Source organism: Rhinatrema bivittatum, chromosome 4, assembly GCF_901001135.1.
Source record: "Rhinatrema bivittatum chromosome 4, aRhiBiv1.1, whole genome shotgun sequence".
NCBI lineage: Eukaryota > Metazoa > Chordata > Amphibia > Gymnophiona > Rhinatrematidae > Rhinatrema > Rhinatrema bivittatum.
Genome location: NC_042618.1, coordinates 186,710,469 through 186,728,934, shown reverse-complemented (window position 1 = coordinate 186,728,934; position 18,466 = coordinate 186,710,469). Strand labels below are relative to the sequence as shown.

The following is an 18,466-nucleotide window of genomic DNA, read 5'->3' as shown; positions in this document are numbered from 1 at the left end:
CAGGTTGGTGATAATAAAAATGCAATCAGGCATCAGTTTAAATAAAGTTTAAAAATAGTAAATTTGTTGATTTAAATAAAAAAAATATATAATACAGTGTGAATGTGTGTGTATATATATATATATATATATATATATATATACACACACCCAAAAAAACCTGAAATCCAATTGGATAACTTTCCTGCCCCCTCCCCCAATGTGTCAATACTTGAAAGTACCTTTGGCAGCATTTTTAGCTGTGAGTCTGTTGGGATAGATCTCCATTAATTTTGCACGCCTAGATTTGTAAATATTAGACCACTCTACTTTACAAAACTGTTCAAGCTCCATCAAGTTACTTGGGGAGCATTGATGGAGAGCAATCTTCAAGTCATGCCACATATTTTCTATTGGATTGACGAAGGGTTCTGACTGAGCTTCTCGAGGAAATTTACTTTTTTGTTCTTTAGCCACTCCAGTGTAGCTTTGGCTGTGTGCTTTAAGCCATTGCCATGCTGAAAGGTGAATTTCCATCCTAGTTTCTGCTTTCTTGCAGAGAGCAGCATGTTTTCCGCAAAGACTTTTCTCCATTCATTGTTCCTTCTATTCTGACAAGTCCCCCAGTCCCCACTAATGGGAAACATCCTTATGCTACTACCACCATGTTTCAACATGGATAAAGTATTCCCTGAGTGTTTCCTTGCATACATCAAATAGGATTCAAGATGGGGTTTCTGGAGTATTGATTTCCTTCTTACTATCCTACCATACAGGCCAGGTTTGTGGCATGCTTGGGATATTGTTGTCACTTGCACACTCTGACCAGTCTTGGCAATGAAAGCTTATAGCTCTTTCAAAGTTGCCATTGGCATATTGGTTGTCTCATTGATCCATCTCCTTAGTCATCCAGTTTGAAGGGACAGCCTGATCTAAGCAGGGTTATAGAAACACAGGCATGTGACAGCAGAAAAAGCCATATGCCCTATATACTCTGCCTATATATATCAACTCTCTACAATCCCTATCATTTTGTCAGATTCTCTGTGCTTGTTCCATGCTTTCTTGAATTAAGATACTGTCCTTGTCTCTATCACCTCTATTATGAGGCTATTCCATGCATCCACGGCCCTTTTTGTAGATAAATATTTCCATAGATTACTTCTGATTTCATCCCCTTTCACCCTCATCACATGACCCTTTATTCCAAAGCCTCCTTTCCTTTGAAAGAGGGCCACCTCCTGAGCCATTGATATCTTAGAAGTATTTAAATGTCTCTATCATATCGCCCCTATCCTGTCTTTCCTATAATATATACATGCTTAGATCTTTAAGTCTGTCTCCGTATGCTTTATAACAAAGATCAATGACAATTTTGGTAGTCACCCTTTGGAGAGACTCCATCTGGTTTATATGCTTTTGAAAGTGCAGACTCCAGAATGGTACACAGGTCTTGGTGGTGCCATATACCTTCCACTTCTTCATAATCATCTTGATCATGTTCAGAGGGATATTCAAGGGCTTTGCAATTCTTTTATACCATTTACCAAATCTGGGTCTTTCTACAATTTTGTACCAGAATCCATTTGATAGCTCCTTGGAGCTCATGGTTTGGTCTTTGATTTAAAATGCACTATTAAGGAAAGAGAACCAGCAGGAACTGCTGAATTTATCCTGTCATCATGTAAAATCAGTACAATGTATCATAGATGGGGGTCAATTCATTTGGGGGTAGATTTTATAAAAGTGCGCACCAGGCGCAAACAAAAGTACAATGAATTTTAATAGATACGGGTGTAGCCATGCGTATCTTTTTAAATCCGGGGTCGGTGCGCGCAAGGCTGTGCAAAATCGGCAGCCTGCCTCTGTTCCCTCCACCCCCCCCCCCCCCACCTTCCCTTCCCCTAACTAACCTGCCTCACGGCCCTAACTAATTCCCCCCCTACCTTTATCGCGAAAGTTACGCCGGGCTGGCTGCCGGCGTGCCATGGTCTGGTCCGGAGGCCACGGACACGCCCCCGGAACGCCCCCGATGACGCGCCGGCCGCAACACGCCTCCCGACACACCCCCCGATGACACGCTGGCCGCGACATGCCCCACCGACATACCCCCAGGAAAGCCCCAGGACTTTTGCGTGTCCCGGGGCTTTGCGCGAGCCGGCAGCCTATGCAACATAGGCTCGGCACGCGCAGGGGGAGCTTGGGGCGGGTTTTCGGGGGGTACACGCGTATCTTACGCACGTACCCCTTTGAAAATCTGCCCCTTGGTGTATGCTTTCAAAGGCAATTGGTTACATCAAAGCTTTAAGTATTTGGTATTGCCACAGAAGTATGAAGGTGGGGGACACTTATCCAATACAATTATTCCATGTTTTTACTACTTCATTTTCTAAGAAACTGGAATATATTTTTCACTTGGTAGTATTGGAGTAGAATGTGTAGATATATGAAACAAATACTAGTTTAATGCATTTTACTTCCAGGCTATAAGGCAACAAAAGGAAGGGGGGTGCAGACATTCTATAGACACTTTCACTACATAGGAAATACTGTTAGTAAATTTTTCTTTTTGTAACTCTAATATCCATGTCTTACTGCTGTCTTCTATACAGCAAAATTTTGAAAACCACTTTGCAAATTTAGGTACAAGAACATTACAAAAGGCAGCACTAAACATTAGGAGGATAATTTTCCAACAACTACAATTGGCGGCATATATATGTATGTATATGGTCTCGCGTAGATCTACGATAGTATTTTTAACCAGCGCGTATTATAAAATGACACATCTTTAGCCCACAACATATGCGTGTATGTATTCTTATGCACAAATACATGCAAGGCATTGAAACAAGAGTATTTCAATGCATTGAACATGCGTACTTTTCCTATTTTAAAAATATACGCCTGAACATTTTACAAGCAAAAATATAGTTGACTTACTCATATAAAACCCGATTTACATCTGCAAATTGGTAAAACATGTGTGTATAATTGAAATTAACCAGTTTACCAATTAGAGATCCTCCTGGTTCTTCTGCCTGAACTACTTCCAATTCACCCAGATTTCCCACTTAACAAGTTTGATATTAATTTGATATTAATTATGCAAGATAATTAGTAAGATAATTAGTAGGTATAAAATTATACAAATAAGTTTCCAAATGTATGCGTGTGAGAGTTTTTTAAAATAGGAACTTATACATGTAATTGTTGGCCCCTAGATATCCCTTTATGTCTGTATATGTGAGTGAAACGTAAAGTGCACATGTACTTTCGACTTTTATAAAATAGCGATTAGACGAGTACAAGTCACTTGCGCGTGTATATGCTCATTTTTATATGCTTAATTCTTTGAAAATTACCTAATTTATTCTTAATTTCTAGCTATGCATCTACTTGCATTTATATGCAAGAGAAAACAGTTATCTTATTTTGAAATTTTCATGGAATTTAAGACTAAATTCTGTAAAATGAGCATATACTGTCAGTTTTGTTATTAATGCCTCATATTAACCCTGCATTAAATCATTTTGAAACACATTCACATGATGATATCTGACAAATCAGATTGCTTAAGGTTTCTCAACTACTTTATAATGTACTTTAATGCATAGTTTGTCATGTACTATTTTGCTTATGTATTTTGACTACTGAATTAGAATATAAAGTATTATAATACTGTCATATTTTGTAATATTAGTTCAATTATAAGCACTATATTATTCTTGAAATTCCAAACCACAAGATCAATATACTTACTTGTAAAGATAATGCATGCAATAAACATACAATATATCCATTTCTCAGATACTACAATATTTTTATTCCTCTACAGGTTATATTCCTTCATTCTAACCATGTTTCAAAAGTAGGAGTGAATGACTTCTGTTCAACAGGAAGCAGGCAGAAGAAATCACTGTACAGAGGGATTAGCTTATTTGGGAATCCTGTGAAGTACTGGGAGGTCCAACCTGCAACATTTCGTTGTGTTCTTGGTAGGACAAGTGTGCACTTTGGGAATTTTAGAAAATAATACATTATCCAACTAAATATGGATTCACAAATAAAGGCAATGTCTGAAAGTGCCAATCAGAATGGAAAGAGGCTGTGCCAAACTTGACTATTACTATTGACAAAGTAGTAACAAATGTTTACAAATAAACAAAAATCTGTTATGTTGCTGGTTTTATAATACTTGAAACCTGTTAATATGATACAAGCCCATACTTTTTTGTCATACTGCATCTGAGTTTATAAGTTAAAAACATAAAGAGGTCAATATTCAGAAGCATTTGCCCTGCTAAGTTTGGGCCTTACCCATGCAAACCCTGAGTTTTAAATATCCTGTCCTGCTAGACAGCCAAGTTTTAACCAGGTAAGTCATTACCTGGCTAAACGTAGCTGGATAAAAAAAGAGGAGAGATGGGGAAGTTCCAGGGACCTGGCTTAAATTTATCCAGCTGGTGATATTCAGTGTTAGCAAGGTAAGTTATCCTGTTAACTCTAATCGAAACAAATAGCAGATCTAAAGCTGGCCAAAAAACCCCCAAACTGGTCAAATCCCCACCACCACCCCCTAAACTCCCCTGGGCTGAATAGTAAGTGCCATAGAGCTGATAGCTCCTAGCATATTAGTATTAATTATTCACTTTACTCTAAAATACTTCCTCTATGTTTATCTGTTAATTGTTTTAAAAGGTTATAAATGTTTAAATGTTAATTACTATGTTATTGTTATAATGATATAATGTTATTTGTTAAATGTAAGCCCCCGAGGCGACAGTTTTGTTTCATTGTACACCGGTGCGATGTGTATATTATACAGGAGCGGTTTATAAAAACTAAAAATAAATAAATAAATAAATAAATAAATAAATAAATAAATGAATGAAAAAAACCCAACAATAATTGGTCCCTTCACAGAGTTGACAGCAAAGTGATCAGTCAGAATTGAGTAATATTGACTAGCTAAAGTTAGGAAGTTAAAGTTATCTGGTTAACTTTATCTAGTGAAAGATACTCAGTTTCAATTGGTCCCTTCATTGACAGCTGTCACTGGTGGGATAAGTCATTGGCCTTTTCACCTGAAGTGAAGTGAATAAATTAATACTAATGTGCTTTCAGCTATCAGCTATATGGCACTTAGTATTCGGGCCAGAGGGCTACTTTTGGGAGCTCGGGGGGGGGGGGGGGGGGGGGCTGGGGATTTGGCCAACACTTTTTTTTTCCTAAGGTAGGGGATGAGGGAGGAGAGAAGGTAGGAGGCGGGGGGGGGGGGGGGGAATCAGCATCTGCTCTTTATGCTTTTTATTTTACCTTAACCAGCTATAATCAGCATATAGCTGGTTAGGTTTAACATTATATGGGTAAACTTATCTGGATAAGTATTCATTTATTTACCCAAGTATATTCAGTGAGAGACTTGTTCTGCTGAAAATTAGGGTAAATTTATCTGGATAATTTTTGCTAGATGAATTTGCGTGCTTGCCAGCATAATGAGTATGGACCTCATAATATACAAGTCTTTACTTTCATTGAAAAAAAAATATTAATATAATTTTCTCCTATTTTTAACATATGGAACACATTTTCAGTAAAAAGTCAAACTAAGGTAGTTCTCAACATACCTTCAGGTTCCCCCAGACAGTCAGATATTCAGGATATCCACAATGGATATGATTCGGATATCTAACTCATGCATATTAATCATGAAAAACAAACATAGTAAAATATTAATGACGGCAGAAAAAGACAATTGACCATCTAGTCTGCCCAGCAAACCAGCTGGAGGTCACTGAGAACAGGTTTAGGAAGCACTGGTCCTTGTAAAAAAAAAAAAAAAAAAAAAATCTTCTTTTTCTTGAATTGCAGTACAAATAATTGTGTTTACTTTATGCACAGCAGTTAACAAGTGCTCTTAGAAAATTTTTTTATAAACTGTAAATGTAATATTACATTTCATGTGGAAAATAATGTATGTCAATCTGAAGGTAGAGAAATTGATAGATTGGTTGAGAAAGAAACAAAAAAAAAACATGCAGTGAATGTCATATAATTGTTTATAAATTATACTTGGAACTTCTGACCTCAGTATCTCAGATTCTACTTACAAGCTTTTAGTGAAGTAAAAATGGGGTTTGATACTCCACAATTCAGAACCAAAATAAACCATAGTTATTTAAGGTGTAGATTATTGCTTTAGCAATGTCACATAGTAGTAACTTGCTGTCAAGCCTCTTTCAAAATTGTATCATCATTATAAACTTTTGAAACTGTACTAGCAAGGTTTATCATATACTTTGAGCTTAGTAAATGCATTTATAAGATCCTCCATAGTATGCACATAATAATAATAAAAAAAAAAAAGAGATAAAAACAAAATAAGATTTTGATGCTAATTTAGTTTAAATATAATCATTAATCTTCATTTGACAAGCTAAATCAGTAATTAAGTGTGGAAGAGCTTCAACTATGTAATCTAAAATATCATCCCAACACATGAATAGAGTATATAGAAACAGATGTGTATATTGCTATAGCTGCATATGTATATGTTAACAGGTTAAAATATTTATACTTTCTGTACTGTAAGATATGGATAATTTCTGTATTTACCTACTGTATATTTGTTAATTGTATTCGTTATAAATTAATTGACTTTGAAAATATTCTAAATTGTATGTCTTTTAATTAAAATGCTGAACGTAAACCGAGTTTTGCTGTTGTATATATATGTGCTAAAAAGAGATAGTGTTGGGTCCCAGATGCTAGCTGTTTTCAGTAACCATTAGATACAACTGCTTCCTTCTTGTCACATTTTCACCCTTATGCCTTTCAATACAAGAGGTATAAATGTGCATTACTGAACCGTGCTCATGTACACTGTTTAAGCCTTCAACATACAGTAGGTCAAAGTAAGAAACATTCCAGCAATGAGAGGTTCCAGGGGTGTAGAGTGTTTTTTGATTGATTTTCCTGGTCCATCCCAAAAAGGTGTCTCCACAAGGTATGAAAGGGAGTCGTGGCTGAGAGGAGCAACTGAGAGGCAGTGAGGTGCTATATTCTCTAGTTTCCTGGATAGGGGTGAGGTGCTATATTCTCTAGTTTCCTGGATAGGGGAAGAGAGATTTCCTCCCTCTCCTTTTTGGGAGGACTTGTGTGAATTCATCTTGTCTGTGGTGTTTCAAGATTGGTGTGGGTGCCTGGAGGGACCCAGCTGCATTAGAACCATCAGAAATCCAATTCCCACCTGTTTTGCTCAAGCAACATGAGAAAATTACTTGTGATTTTTCTCTTCTGACTCAATGAGACTGTCTACCATCTGAACACTAGGTAAAGAAATGTTTGTTTTCTTTTATTTTTCTATTTTTTTATACTGTTTTATTTAATTTTTACTATGGTAAAGTATTATTTTGTTTCGGAACACAGCACATGATATGTGGATTTGTTTATTGTAAGACGGTGAAAGTGATCTCCTTGGGCTTTACAGCTTTGCCATTCCCTAAGGAAGAACCCCAATCTGGAGCTGTGGCAAGTTTTCCTCAATCTCTGCAGCATCTGAAGGTGGCCCTTTGTCTAATTCTGGGAGAGCCTGGAAAAAGAGATTACACTTAAAATAGCTTTTCCAAAATTTGTTAGAAGAAACTACTTTACAAGTCATTGCATGCTGAAATTTCATAATTAGACATCCTTTCCACAATCCCGTGCAGGAATATAAAAAAGACTAATAGTCAGTAGTACTGGCAAAACTAGAAATGTAAGTACCTTTAGGTAAATGAATGCAAATGTCACAATAAAGAAGGCAGATGAAGAAAAAGGTAAGGACTTCATTCTGGGGAGTCAAATGTAAATTCAACATTGAATAAGATGTTCTTTGTACCTGTATCTACAGTATCTGTCCATCTTAAATATGAAAGTTTTTTTTCTATTCGTCATCCTAATTCTTGGCTGCCACCTCACTTCAGGTCAACTGAAAAAACTAATCCAGTCTTGGTTTTACCCATTGTGCACACGGAGATGTAGTGCTGATATTCCTACTGATTTCCCAAAAATCAGAACTATGAATCCATGCATGCAATGAGGTAAAACCAGAATTGAATCAGCCTGTCCAGCTGACTTAGGGAGAGATGGTAACTCTGTCCTAACCTCATTGCATACATGGATTCATAGTTTTGATTTTAGGGAAATCAATAGGAACATCAGAACTATATCTCCATGTAGTGTCACCGATTCTATTTTATTTACATGTTGCTAGGTTACTCCAGGCCACAAGGAAGACACTGAGATTGCTCTAGTTTTAAACAACCATCCCCCTGCTGTTCTTTGAAGAAATCAGAGCTACAAATCTCTGCATGTGATATAATAAAAACAGGAATGGCTTGGCCTATCCCTGATGAGCTGGAATATTTAAGAGAATCTCATATGGAAGCTTTCAGGATATTTAGCCTTGCATATACAGAAGCCATAATATATGATTAAAAAAACAAACCCAAAAAAAAAAACAAACAAGGAACATAAAAAAGGGGATTGGATTATGAAAATAGGAAAAAATGAGGGGAAGCGATGTAGTTTACGAATGGCTAGAAAGTATAATCAAGGAGGGTGTTTTAGAGTGTTCTGGTGTTGTTTCTAGCGTCAGATGACATTTGGAAATTAAACATGCAAACGGAGAAAACTAAACAAAGTCCTTACTTTAAAAAGCTTAATGAAAATTATAGAAGCTAGGAACTTCAGGATCACTACTAGTTTCTCTGATAATGACTCCATCGTTGCTATAACCTATTCTATGATTTGCCTCTTCTGGGAAGAAACTTAATATACAGTAGCGTAAGTATAACATAACAAGGGTCTTATTAAGTGATACATTTTATTCCCTGTTGAAGTTAAACTAATACAAATTTGCTCTTAGAAAAAAAAGTCTTGCACTGTACATTCATCTTTAACTTTTTTTTTTTTGTTGACCAAGCAGTTTCCTCCTGCTCCTTTGTACTTTAGCTTAATCAGAATCAGGGATGTGATCTGGTACTTATATGTCTTCATTTGCTGCTACTCAAGGATATTTTCCTCTATTTTATATTTCCCCCAACTACCACAAAATACCTAATCTGGTCATTGCAGCAAGATTCCTACCAGAAGTGTGCAATCATGGGCGCAGAATCTGGCACACCTAATAAGTTTGGTTTTCTGGAGAACCACACTGAATGATGAATGAGATATATTTGGAAACATAGAGTCCAGTACAGACAAATATCTCTCATGCATTTTCATTATAGATATCCTGAAAACAAGACTAGTTAGGTGTGTCTCCAGGAAAGGATTAGGAATCACTGTTTTACTTTATGGTCTACCATAACACAAATTATTTTCCTGTCTTGTTTTGATGAGTACTGATCAATTCCATATGTAATTTAATTGCCTATTATTATGGTCTACGATGCAATGTGGCATTTGAATATATTTGTTCTACCCAGTAGCCTAAGGTGTAACAATTATTTTCCAGTGAAAGTACAGTACTATTCCACTCATTTTCTAACATCAAAGGCTAAAATGCAACTTTACACCCAACTCCAAATCACTCAGAATAGATTTTAAAATAATGGACTAATTATTGAACTTTGCAGTACCAATCAGAATAGATTATTAGATCCTAAAATCCATTTTATCAAATTCTTTACTTATTTACCTGTTTAGTCCAATGCTCATTTTCTCAGTTTTATAAAGTAGCCTTTCATGGGAATGTTTATTACCTATCTTTACAAAGTGCAAATAAACAACAATTTCATTATTTCCTATGTCAATATTTGCTTCCTTCTTTGAAGACACTGATTGGATTAGTTTGAAAAAAATAGTTGTTTCTTAGTGATTTTACTTTTCCAACCTGGGATACTGAATCTTGTCTGACTCTCACATCTTCCCTGGAACAAGTGTTAAAAAGATGTTTGTAGTTAAAAGATTCAAATCCAGTCCTATGCAGAGGGAAAGTTCAAAGACATTTACCCAAGTAAATTGGCCGTCTGAAAATTGCCCTAGTATTATATGAGAAAAATAATACTTTCATACTAGTCTCTCTTTGTTCTTCTTATCTTTACATTTGTTACAACACTATTAGGTAATTACTTGACTCTGAAAGATAACATATGTGGTCTTGCTATTATAAGTTAGGTCCTTTTTAGAACACAGGTATCCTTACAGCTTAATTATAACGCTAATGGATATCTAGTGAAACTTAGTCATACTGCTATTATTTGTCAATTAGAGATTGTGTGGCTATCTATTAGTCTCATTTACATTACTGGGAATCTAGAGGGATCACAATGCACACACAAGGTTAGTTGTTAGCCTACATGCTTCAACCCATTTGCCATAATCACTTCTCATGGTTCTGTCTTCACCTCTGGTACTTGGGTGTGCCACTTTTGCCATTTGTAAGTGGCACAAGAGGGAAATGATGAGTGGGCCTGAACAGAAAACCAACATGGAGAAAAAAAAAAACCCAGAATCCTCAGGTTTTCTTAGCCTGCTTTGGATGAATGAACTTTACGTGACTTGCTGAGAATGACTTGCAAACTTCAGCTGGTCAGGCAGGCCTATGAATAGGCCAGAAAGGTGAGGCCTATTCATAGGGTCACAAAGAAGAAACCAATGGCAGGAGCTTAGGCACTATTCTCAGGAGTTTTGATAAACACAGCCACAGATGTGGTAATTACCTTGATCAGTAAGATTTTAACAGAACAAAGGACTATCTCGAGAATGATGGTTAATGGGCCACACCTGGGAAAACTAATCAGGGCAGTTCAGGAGTAGTCACATGTGGTTGACATGACAACCTATGTAAATGGTTCTTTGGGCAGTCACGCACCTCTCCAGAACCTTCTACCTTTGTTCAATACTGAATGTTATCTATAAAAGAAGGATCACTTCCTGTATACAATGAGATGCTGGTAGTCAGTGTGTCAAAGGCATGGCATCAGCATCTCCCAAGAATACTTATTCTGAAAAATAAAGAATTATGCTTTCTATAAAAATCTAAGTGTTCTTGTCTCCCTGGCCATAAGCGTCATAAAAAATGGCATGGCGCTTAAAACTCAATCTAGTTAAAAGAAGACAGTGCTCCTCCATACCATACTTTCCACTTGAAAATTAGATCCAAGGGCACAAAGTACAATATCCATTTACTTTTCACCTAGATGGACAGTTAGAAAATTGCCCCCCAAAATTACTACTACTTAACATTTCTATAGCGCTACACGACACAAGCTTAAGAGGGACATATGCATAAGAGGGAGGAAGAATAGCCTAGTGGTTAGAGCAGTGGGCTATGAACCAGGAGATCAGGTTTCAAGTCTCACTGTCGCTCCTTGTGACCTTGGGCAAGTCACTTTACCCTCCATTGCCTCAGGTTCAAACTTAGATTGTAAGCCCTCTGGGGATAGAGAAATACCTACAGTACCTGAATGTAAACCGATGTGATATCTCAGATTGAATGTCGGTATATAAAAAAAAAATAAAAATGCAACGCACAACTATTAAATCTGTTTTGTTTTTTTTTGAAAATATTTTTATTAACAGTTTTTGACAGGTACAACAAAACAACGAGAACAACATTCCTCCCAGGAGGAGTATAGGAGATACACTGTGCGATCAATCAAGGAATTCTCCATCCAGAAGGAGCCCCCCCCCCCCCAACCCCCCTCCCACCCGCCCCTAAGTCCCGGTTTCTCATCCTTTGCCCGTGCAGTCAGAAGAGTAAAGGTACTCTTTAGGCAACTGGTGGTAAATCCGTTTTTCTTCGGAAGCCCCGGTGTTTTGTCCTGTGGTTTGGTGTGTTCCCGTGGGTCCTTAAGAGTGAGTCGGGGTCTCGGTTCACCATGGATCTGGGTATGTCTTCACCCTCGGAGACAGATGCTCTACAAAAGCAGCCCACAACTGCGAGGTGTGTACAGATTTCTTTGGAGTAGCCGGGCTGGTAATAGCGTGTTCCAGGGAGCAAAGACGCACCATCTTCTGGAACCAATGGTCAAAATATGGCCCATCCGCACCAACCCAGTGCGTTAGAATAACCTGTTTGCCTATCACACCTGCCCGCAAAACAAAGAGCAGTGCCGATGCTGGTAAGGGAGGAACTACGGAATCATCCATCCCAAACAACCAGAAATTTGGGTCCGGGGGCAATGGTTGTCTCAAAATCGCAGAACATTTGTGCCGCACTTGTTTCCAAAATATGGCAACCCTTGCACAGTCCCAAAAACAATGGTAGTAAGTACCCACATCCACCCCGCACTTCAGGCACTTGGGAGTGGACGTGAGCTTCATCTGATAAGCCCTATAGGGTGTGACATGGCTCATCCAGAGAAATCTGTACTGTATTTCTTGCAGCAATATATTTTCAGAAATATCTCGTATATCTTCAAAACACGTTACAAACTCCAGAAACGTTAGGGAAAAAAGGGGCCACCCCTGCCATCGGTTGTATAATTGTTGCAGCGGTTGGATAGGGGAGTGTCCCATCAGGGTCCCGTAAAGGTTAGATACCGAAAGCTGTTTTCTCCTCCCCATCGTGATTACCTCTAAAAACTTGTGAACGGCCGGTGTAACGTCAAAGGATCGTTTTTCTTTTTGAATGAAGTGCGTTAGCTGCAGGTATGCGTAAAGGTCCTCAGCTGGTATAGAGTACCGCTGTTGGAGAACGGAAAATGGGAACATCGTCCCAGTTGTCCGATCCCATACATCCACGATGTGAGTGAGACCCCCCCCATGCCAGCGTTGAAAAGGGCCTCCTAGCTGTCCAGGGGGGAAAAGAGCGTGCCCCATGATCGCTAGGAGTGGAGTAACGGGGCTGGGTATAGGTCCAATAGTACAAAAAAATTTCCATGCCATTCTACAAGTGTGCACCAGTATTTGCCTTTTTAAGTGGTGGGGCACCAACGAGGAAGGCAATTGTACCAAGGGGTTTAAGGAGAGAACTCCATACCATTCCAGTAAATAATCATAAGGGGTAACCGTAGACGTCGCCATAAGCCAGTCTCGAATGTGTCTCAAACAGCAAGCTAAGTTATAATATAGCAAACTTGGGCAGCCCAGACCTCCTTTAGCTATGGGGTTCATGAGCGTTTGCAAAGGAATCCTGGCCCGCTTACCCCGCCATAGAAAGGAGCGCAAAGCTTGCTGGATTTTTCTGTGGTCCTGTTTTGACAGCCAAAGAGGAGCCATTTGCAAAAGGTACAGCCATTTAGGTACGAGGATCATCTTAAAAAGATATATACGCCCTCTGAGGGACAAAGGAAGGGGAGTCCACCTTTTTAAAGTATGCAAGGTGGTCATCAGAAGGGCCCGCACGTTTGCCTGATAGAAATCCGCCACCCGACAGGGGATTTTTAAGCCCAAGTATGTTAGGGACTCGTCAGCCCATCGCAGAGGAAAATCCCTACCCCAAGTGGGACGTAAAGTCCCAGTGACGTCAAGAGCCTCAGATTTAGCGTAGTTTATCTTAAGGCCCGCAAAACTGCCATAGTGACGTAACACATCCAGTACTACCGGGAGAGAGCGTCGAGGCTGCGTCAAAAATACCAGCATATCATCAGCGAAGGCTGCTGTTTTAAAAATATATCTCGGGCCCCCAAAACCCTTTATCTGTGAGCAACCTTCGATTTTCCGAAGTAGGGGGTCCAAGGCCAGGATGTACAGTAGCGGAGAAAGGGGGCAGCCCTGTCGAACCCCTCGGCGAATGGACACTCCCGCAGACAAGCTATTATTTACAAAAACTGTTGAGATGGGGTTTGTGTATAATAAAGATAAATACTGCAAAAAATCGCTTCTGATCCAAAACCGTTGTAAGACCGAAAAAAGGTACGTCCACCCCACCCGGTCAAAAGCTTTTTCTGCGTCGAACCCCACGATGAGGGCCGGTATGTCTTGGTGTTGACAGATCGTCATAGCTGTAAGGAGTTTCACTATAGTCCCGTTGGGCTTTCGGCCCCTGACAAAGCCTGTTTGGGTATGGGACACCAAAGTAGGGAGCACGAGTTTTAACCTCTCAGCCAGAACTTTTGCGAGAATCTTTAGATCGCAATTTAATAAGGAGATGGGTCTAAAGGAGGAGGGGCACGTGTGGTCCTTGCCCGGCTTGGGAAGCACGATAATGTGCGCCGTGTTAAAATGAGTTGGAAAACTACCGGACCTAAGGCCTTCCCCAAAATAACTTGTCAAGGGGTCGCATATGTAAGAGGACATGATTTTGTAAAAGTCGTATGAATACCCGTCCGGCCCTGGGGATTTCCCAGCCTGGGCTGCAGAAATAGTCTGCGCAATTTCGTAGGTTTGGAGCGGGCCATTCAAAAACGCCCGTTGGGAAGCCGTAATAGTGGGCATCGCCACATCCCGAAAAAAGTCCTCCCCCACATCCCCCTCGTCTCCAGTCTCCGGGGTGTACAAGGTGCTGAAAAAGTGCCTAAAGGTTTCACATATCTCCGTTTCCTTGGCCGTCAGCTCGCCATTTGGCTTGCGCAGATTTGTAATAAACGACCGAGACCGCTGAGCTTTAGTAAGATTGGCCATCAGCCGGCTGGGTTTATTACCATATTGGAAAAGGTGTTGTTGGCCCTTCCATAAATATGCCTGCGCTCTACTGTCTAATAAGGTGTTTAAGCGCCCTAAAATACTGTAGAAAGACTTCCATTGATCAGGGGTGTTGTGATGTATGAGTGCCTTTTTGGCTTGGGCGAGTTTGGGTTCCAACTCCAGGATAGATTTGTTGATCTGTTTTTTCCTAGTGGAGACATATGATATGATATCCCCTCGGAGTACCACTTTTGCGGTTTCCCAGTACAGATGGGGAGTCTGGGCGTGTTGCCGGTTATTTGCCGCATAGTCTTTCCATCTGTCCTTCAAATACTTCCCAAATCGGGCATCATCCTTAAGAAAAGATGGAAATCGCCATATCCTAGTGGAGTGCGGGAGTAGTGAGTGGGTAGATATCGAGACCGGAGAGTGGTCAGATATTGCTAGGGGCTCAATATTCGCCTGTGCTACACCAAAAAAGTCTGATTGGGACATAAGGATATAATCAATCCGGGATAGTGTATGGTGAGAGCGTGAAATGTGGGTGTAGTCCTTTTCCGTGGGGTGTAGGGTTCTCCAGACATCTAAAAGCTGGAGTTGTTGGCATAGGAAAGCCACGCCCTTCAACTGTTTCCCCGGGGGCTGTGGCAAGGGCACACTTCTATCTAAGGAGACATCATGAACACAGTTGAAATCTCCTGTGACATACAACGTGCCCTGAGTATGGGTTAACAGTAAGTTACAGATATGCTGAAAGAAGTCCTGGTTATAAGCATTTGGTCCATAAAGAGTACAGATAGTAACCGGTCTATTATTCAAGGTGCCCACTACAATTAAATATCTGCCCTCCAAGTCAGGTACCGTCTGAGATATCTGCATATTGACATTTTTGTTGATAAGAATAGCAACTCCACCCCTACGGTGCTGCGCCGGCGCCGACACACAAGTGCCCACCCAATCTCTTTGAAGCTTTAAGCTTTCAGAGGCAGAGAGATGTGTCTCCTGTATACAGGCGATATCCGCATGAAGACGTTTCAAATGTGTTAGAACTTTTTTCCGTTTTACAGGGGTTCCCAGCCCATTAATATTCCAAGAAATTAACCGGACCATCTATCACATGGGGTCATGGATGGAGAACCGCGGCGGGTTCCGCTAATTTGTCGAGGGTGGGCTCCCAGCCTGACCCCCCCCCCCCCCCCCAAGACAGAAAACCTCCCAAAGGATCATCAGTATGCAGATCTTCGCACGCAACCACCATATATAACATCCCACAGAAGATAAATGTGAGTCTTCCGCGCTATCACTCCAAGGGCTACCATTATAGAGAAACCAGGATTTTCTTCTATACCCCCCACATTCCCCCTTTCCCCCCTCCCTCCTCCCATATTCCCGCAAGAAAACTGAACCAGTCATTTGTGCCTCCTGCTAAAACAAGAGGCCTAGAGATCCGGTTTCATGTGACCAGGGTCCTCATCCCACCAGCCAGAAGTGTTTGCTGTACAACTGTTCATCCGGCCCTCCTCGGGCAGGTCTACCAGAGTCATTTGAAAAACCCTTTTTGACCGCTTAAAAGCGAAAAAGAGAAAAAAAAAACAAGTGTGGCTATGAAAACGTGCCAATTTTCAATTTTGTAGTCCAAAGTCGTGGTCGTCCGGGGAAGCGCATCACGAGCGCGCCAGCAATCCGCACTAGGGCCTGGATAGTCCCGGACAGCAGCCCCAAAAACGAAAACCGCCTGGCGAGGGAAAGAGAAGATGAGGAGCCTTGGCACTCACCATAAAAAAAAAAACCACCGTCCGGGGCTAAATTTGGACCGCAGCCCCGTCATGCGCCATGGCCTCAGATCGTTCGTTTTTTCCCCTCTTTTTCCCTTGTTCTTCAGGCCGTGCGGCTTTTGTGGGAAAAAATCCCAAAATAGTATTAAAGGGCGCCCCCGCCCCTTCGTTAATTTTAAGTGTCAGTTTTGAGCCTTAAGCCTCAGTACCTGTTCCCCTCAGCCCATGGAGACAGCAGCCCCCACCGTGCTGGCCTCCCCAGAATATGGATATAATAATGGGCTTCCGATTTGACCAAAATAGGTCTATCCGGAGAAACTCACTGTCCAGGGTCCTCCGGGAGCCGATCCAGAAATTTTTTCGCGTCCTCCGGGGTTTCATACACAGTAGCTTGGTCCGCATGCCACACGCGGAGGCGAGCCGGAAAAAGGAGAGAAAACTTTACTCCCTTGTTGTGAAGGCCCGTACATACGTTGGAAAAGCCCCTTCTCGCTTCCGATACGGCCGCAGAGAAATCCTGAAAGATTCGAATCGGGTGATTTTTGTAACACAGCTCTCTTTTCCCCCGGGAAGCCCTCCATACCTCACTTTTATGGGCCGAGTTTAATATTTTAGCGATTACCAAGCGGGGACGGGTTTGGCCTTCTTTCCTGGCTCCTAGCCTGTGAGCCCGCTCGACGACTAACTTGCCCTGTAAATGCGGTAGGAGTAACGATTCAGGGAGCCATTCTTCTAGCAACGTGCAGAGAGATCTGTCGTCCACGCTCTCCGGGAAACCTAAGAAACGAAGGTTGTCCCGGCGCGATCGGTTTTCCAGTTCTTCTAGTTTGGCGTTTAGCAAGGTGATTTGCTTCTCGGCGGCGGCCATTTTCCGCTCTCTCTGCAGTGCATCGTCCTCCACGCTGGAAACCCTGTTCTCAATGTGTTCCAGTCGAGGTAGGAGTTCACCCAGCGTTTCTTTCACTTCTCCGAGTTGGTTGGTAATGTGGTTTAATTTATCATCAAGGGCTTCACTGATCGCCGCTTTTATGTCCACAATGGTGATCCCCGGGGAAGTCGAAGGGGATTCCCCGGTCCCAGCAGTCGCCATTTTGTGAGAGGCCGCTACCGATTTTTCTTTCTCTCTGCGTCCGCCTTTGGTCGCCATCGGGGAGCTTAATTTGTTCATGTATCGGACTATGGACATAGGCGCTTCCCGGGGTGTAGGTTTTGTCCACCGTAAGAAAGAAAATAAGGCCGGATTACTCGCGGTTTGTGGGATGGGCCCTGGAGCTGGAGAGCGAGCGTCCTCCCAGCTCACCACATCACGTGATCTCCTTAAATCTGTTTTGAATCATTTAATATCCAAACATCCAAGGTAACAATGACAAACCTTATGTTCCTTAAAGCAGTGATTCAATCTCATTAAAAAAAAAAAAAAAAGTCTTGTTCCTCTTTCCTGCCTGTTTAACACTTGCTATGTTCTAGATTTTCCCTTTCTTTCCATTACCATCTTTCCCCCTTCTCTCCTCTCTTCTCCTTCTTCCCCTGTGTGGCTTCTTACTTCATTCAGTTCTGTTTGTGCACCTCCTCCACCCTCCTCAGCACAGGGCCCCAGATTGCCTTTCCTGCACTGACACTATCTGCTCCTCGACCCCAGCCCCAGCACAGAGCTGCGATTTCTCCTTCATACTGCAGTGTTGTCAGGTGCTCCTAGTCAGCATTTTCCTCCTTTGTTTCTTTTCTCTTTCCCATTCCATTCTCTCCTTACCTTTGCTCTATCTCTTCCCTCCTCATGCTCTCTTCCATTCTCACATTTGCTGTGTCTCCCCTTCTTTCCTTCCTTGAGGCTCTCTCCTCTTCTGTCCTTCAGTCTTGCCCCTATGGCCTCTCTCTCTCCCACCTCCTGTTCTCCTTTGATTTTCTCTCTGCCCTCCCTTCTCTCCTTTCATATCTCTCTTCCCCATCTCTTTTCTCCTTTGTCCTCTCTCTCTATCTCTGTTCTCTTCCCTCTGCTGCTTCCCCCCACCACCACATCTCTACTTTCTTCACTGCAGGGCTTCAAATCCCCTATCTTCTATCTTTAGCAAGTCTTTTGAAATGATGTTGGTGTTCCTCTGGCCTTGAGCCCAGCACTAGCAGCAACAACAGTCAGTATGTGCACACAGGGCTGT

General features: G+C 41.3%; 2 protein-coding genes across 8 annotated transcripts in view; one reads left to right on the top strand and one right to left on the bottom strand.

Annotated features, from left to right (window-relative positions):
• ASPN (asporin) overlaps nt 1–5,161 on the top strand; it is a 104,189-nt gene extending 99,028 nt beyond the window's left edge. For all 7 annotated transcript variants that reach the window (XM_029599388.1, XM_029599384.1, XM_029599385.1 and 4 more), the window contains one exon: nt 3,818–5,161. In XM_029599388.1, the coding sequence (XP_029455248.1) occupies nt 3,818–4,015 (198 nt within the window). In that variant the 3' untranslated portion in view covers nt 4,016–5,161. The remainder of the gene's footprint in view (nt 1–3,817) is intronic.
• The window catches only part of CENPP (centromere protein P), a 685,914-nt gene that overhangs the window by 387,242 nt on the left and 280,206 nt on the right, over nt 1–18,466 (bottom strand). The gene's annotated exons all lie outside the window — the stretch shown is intronic.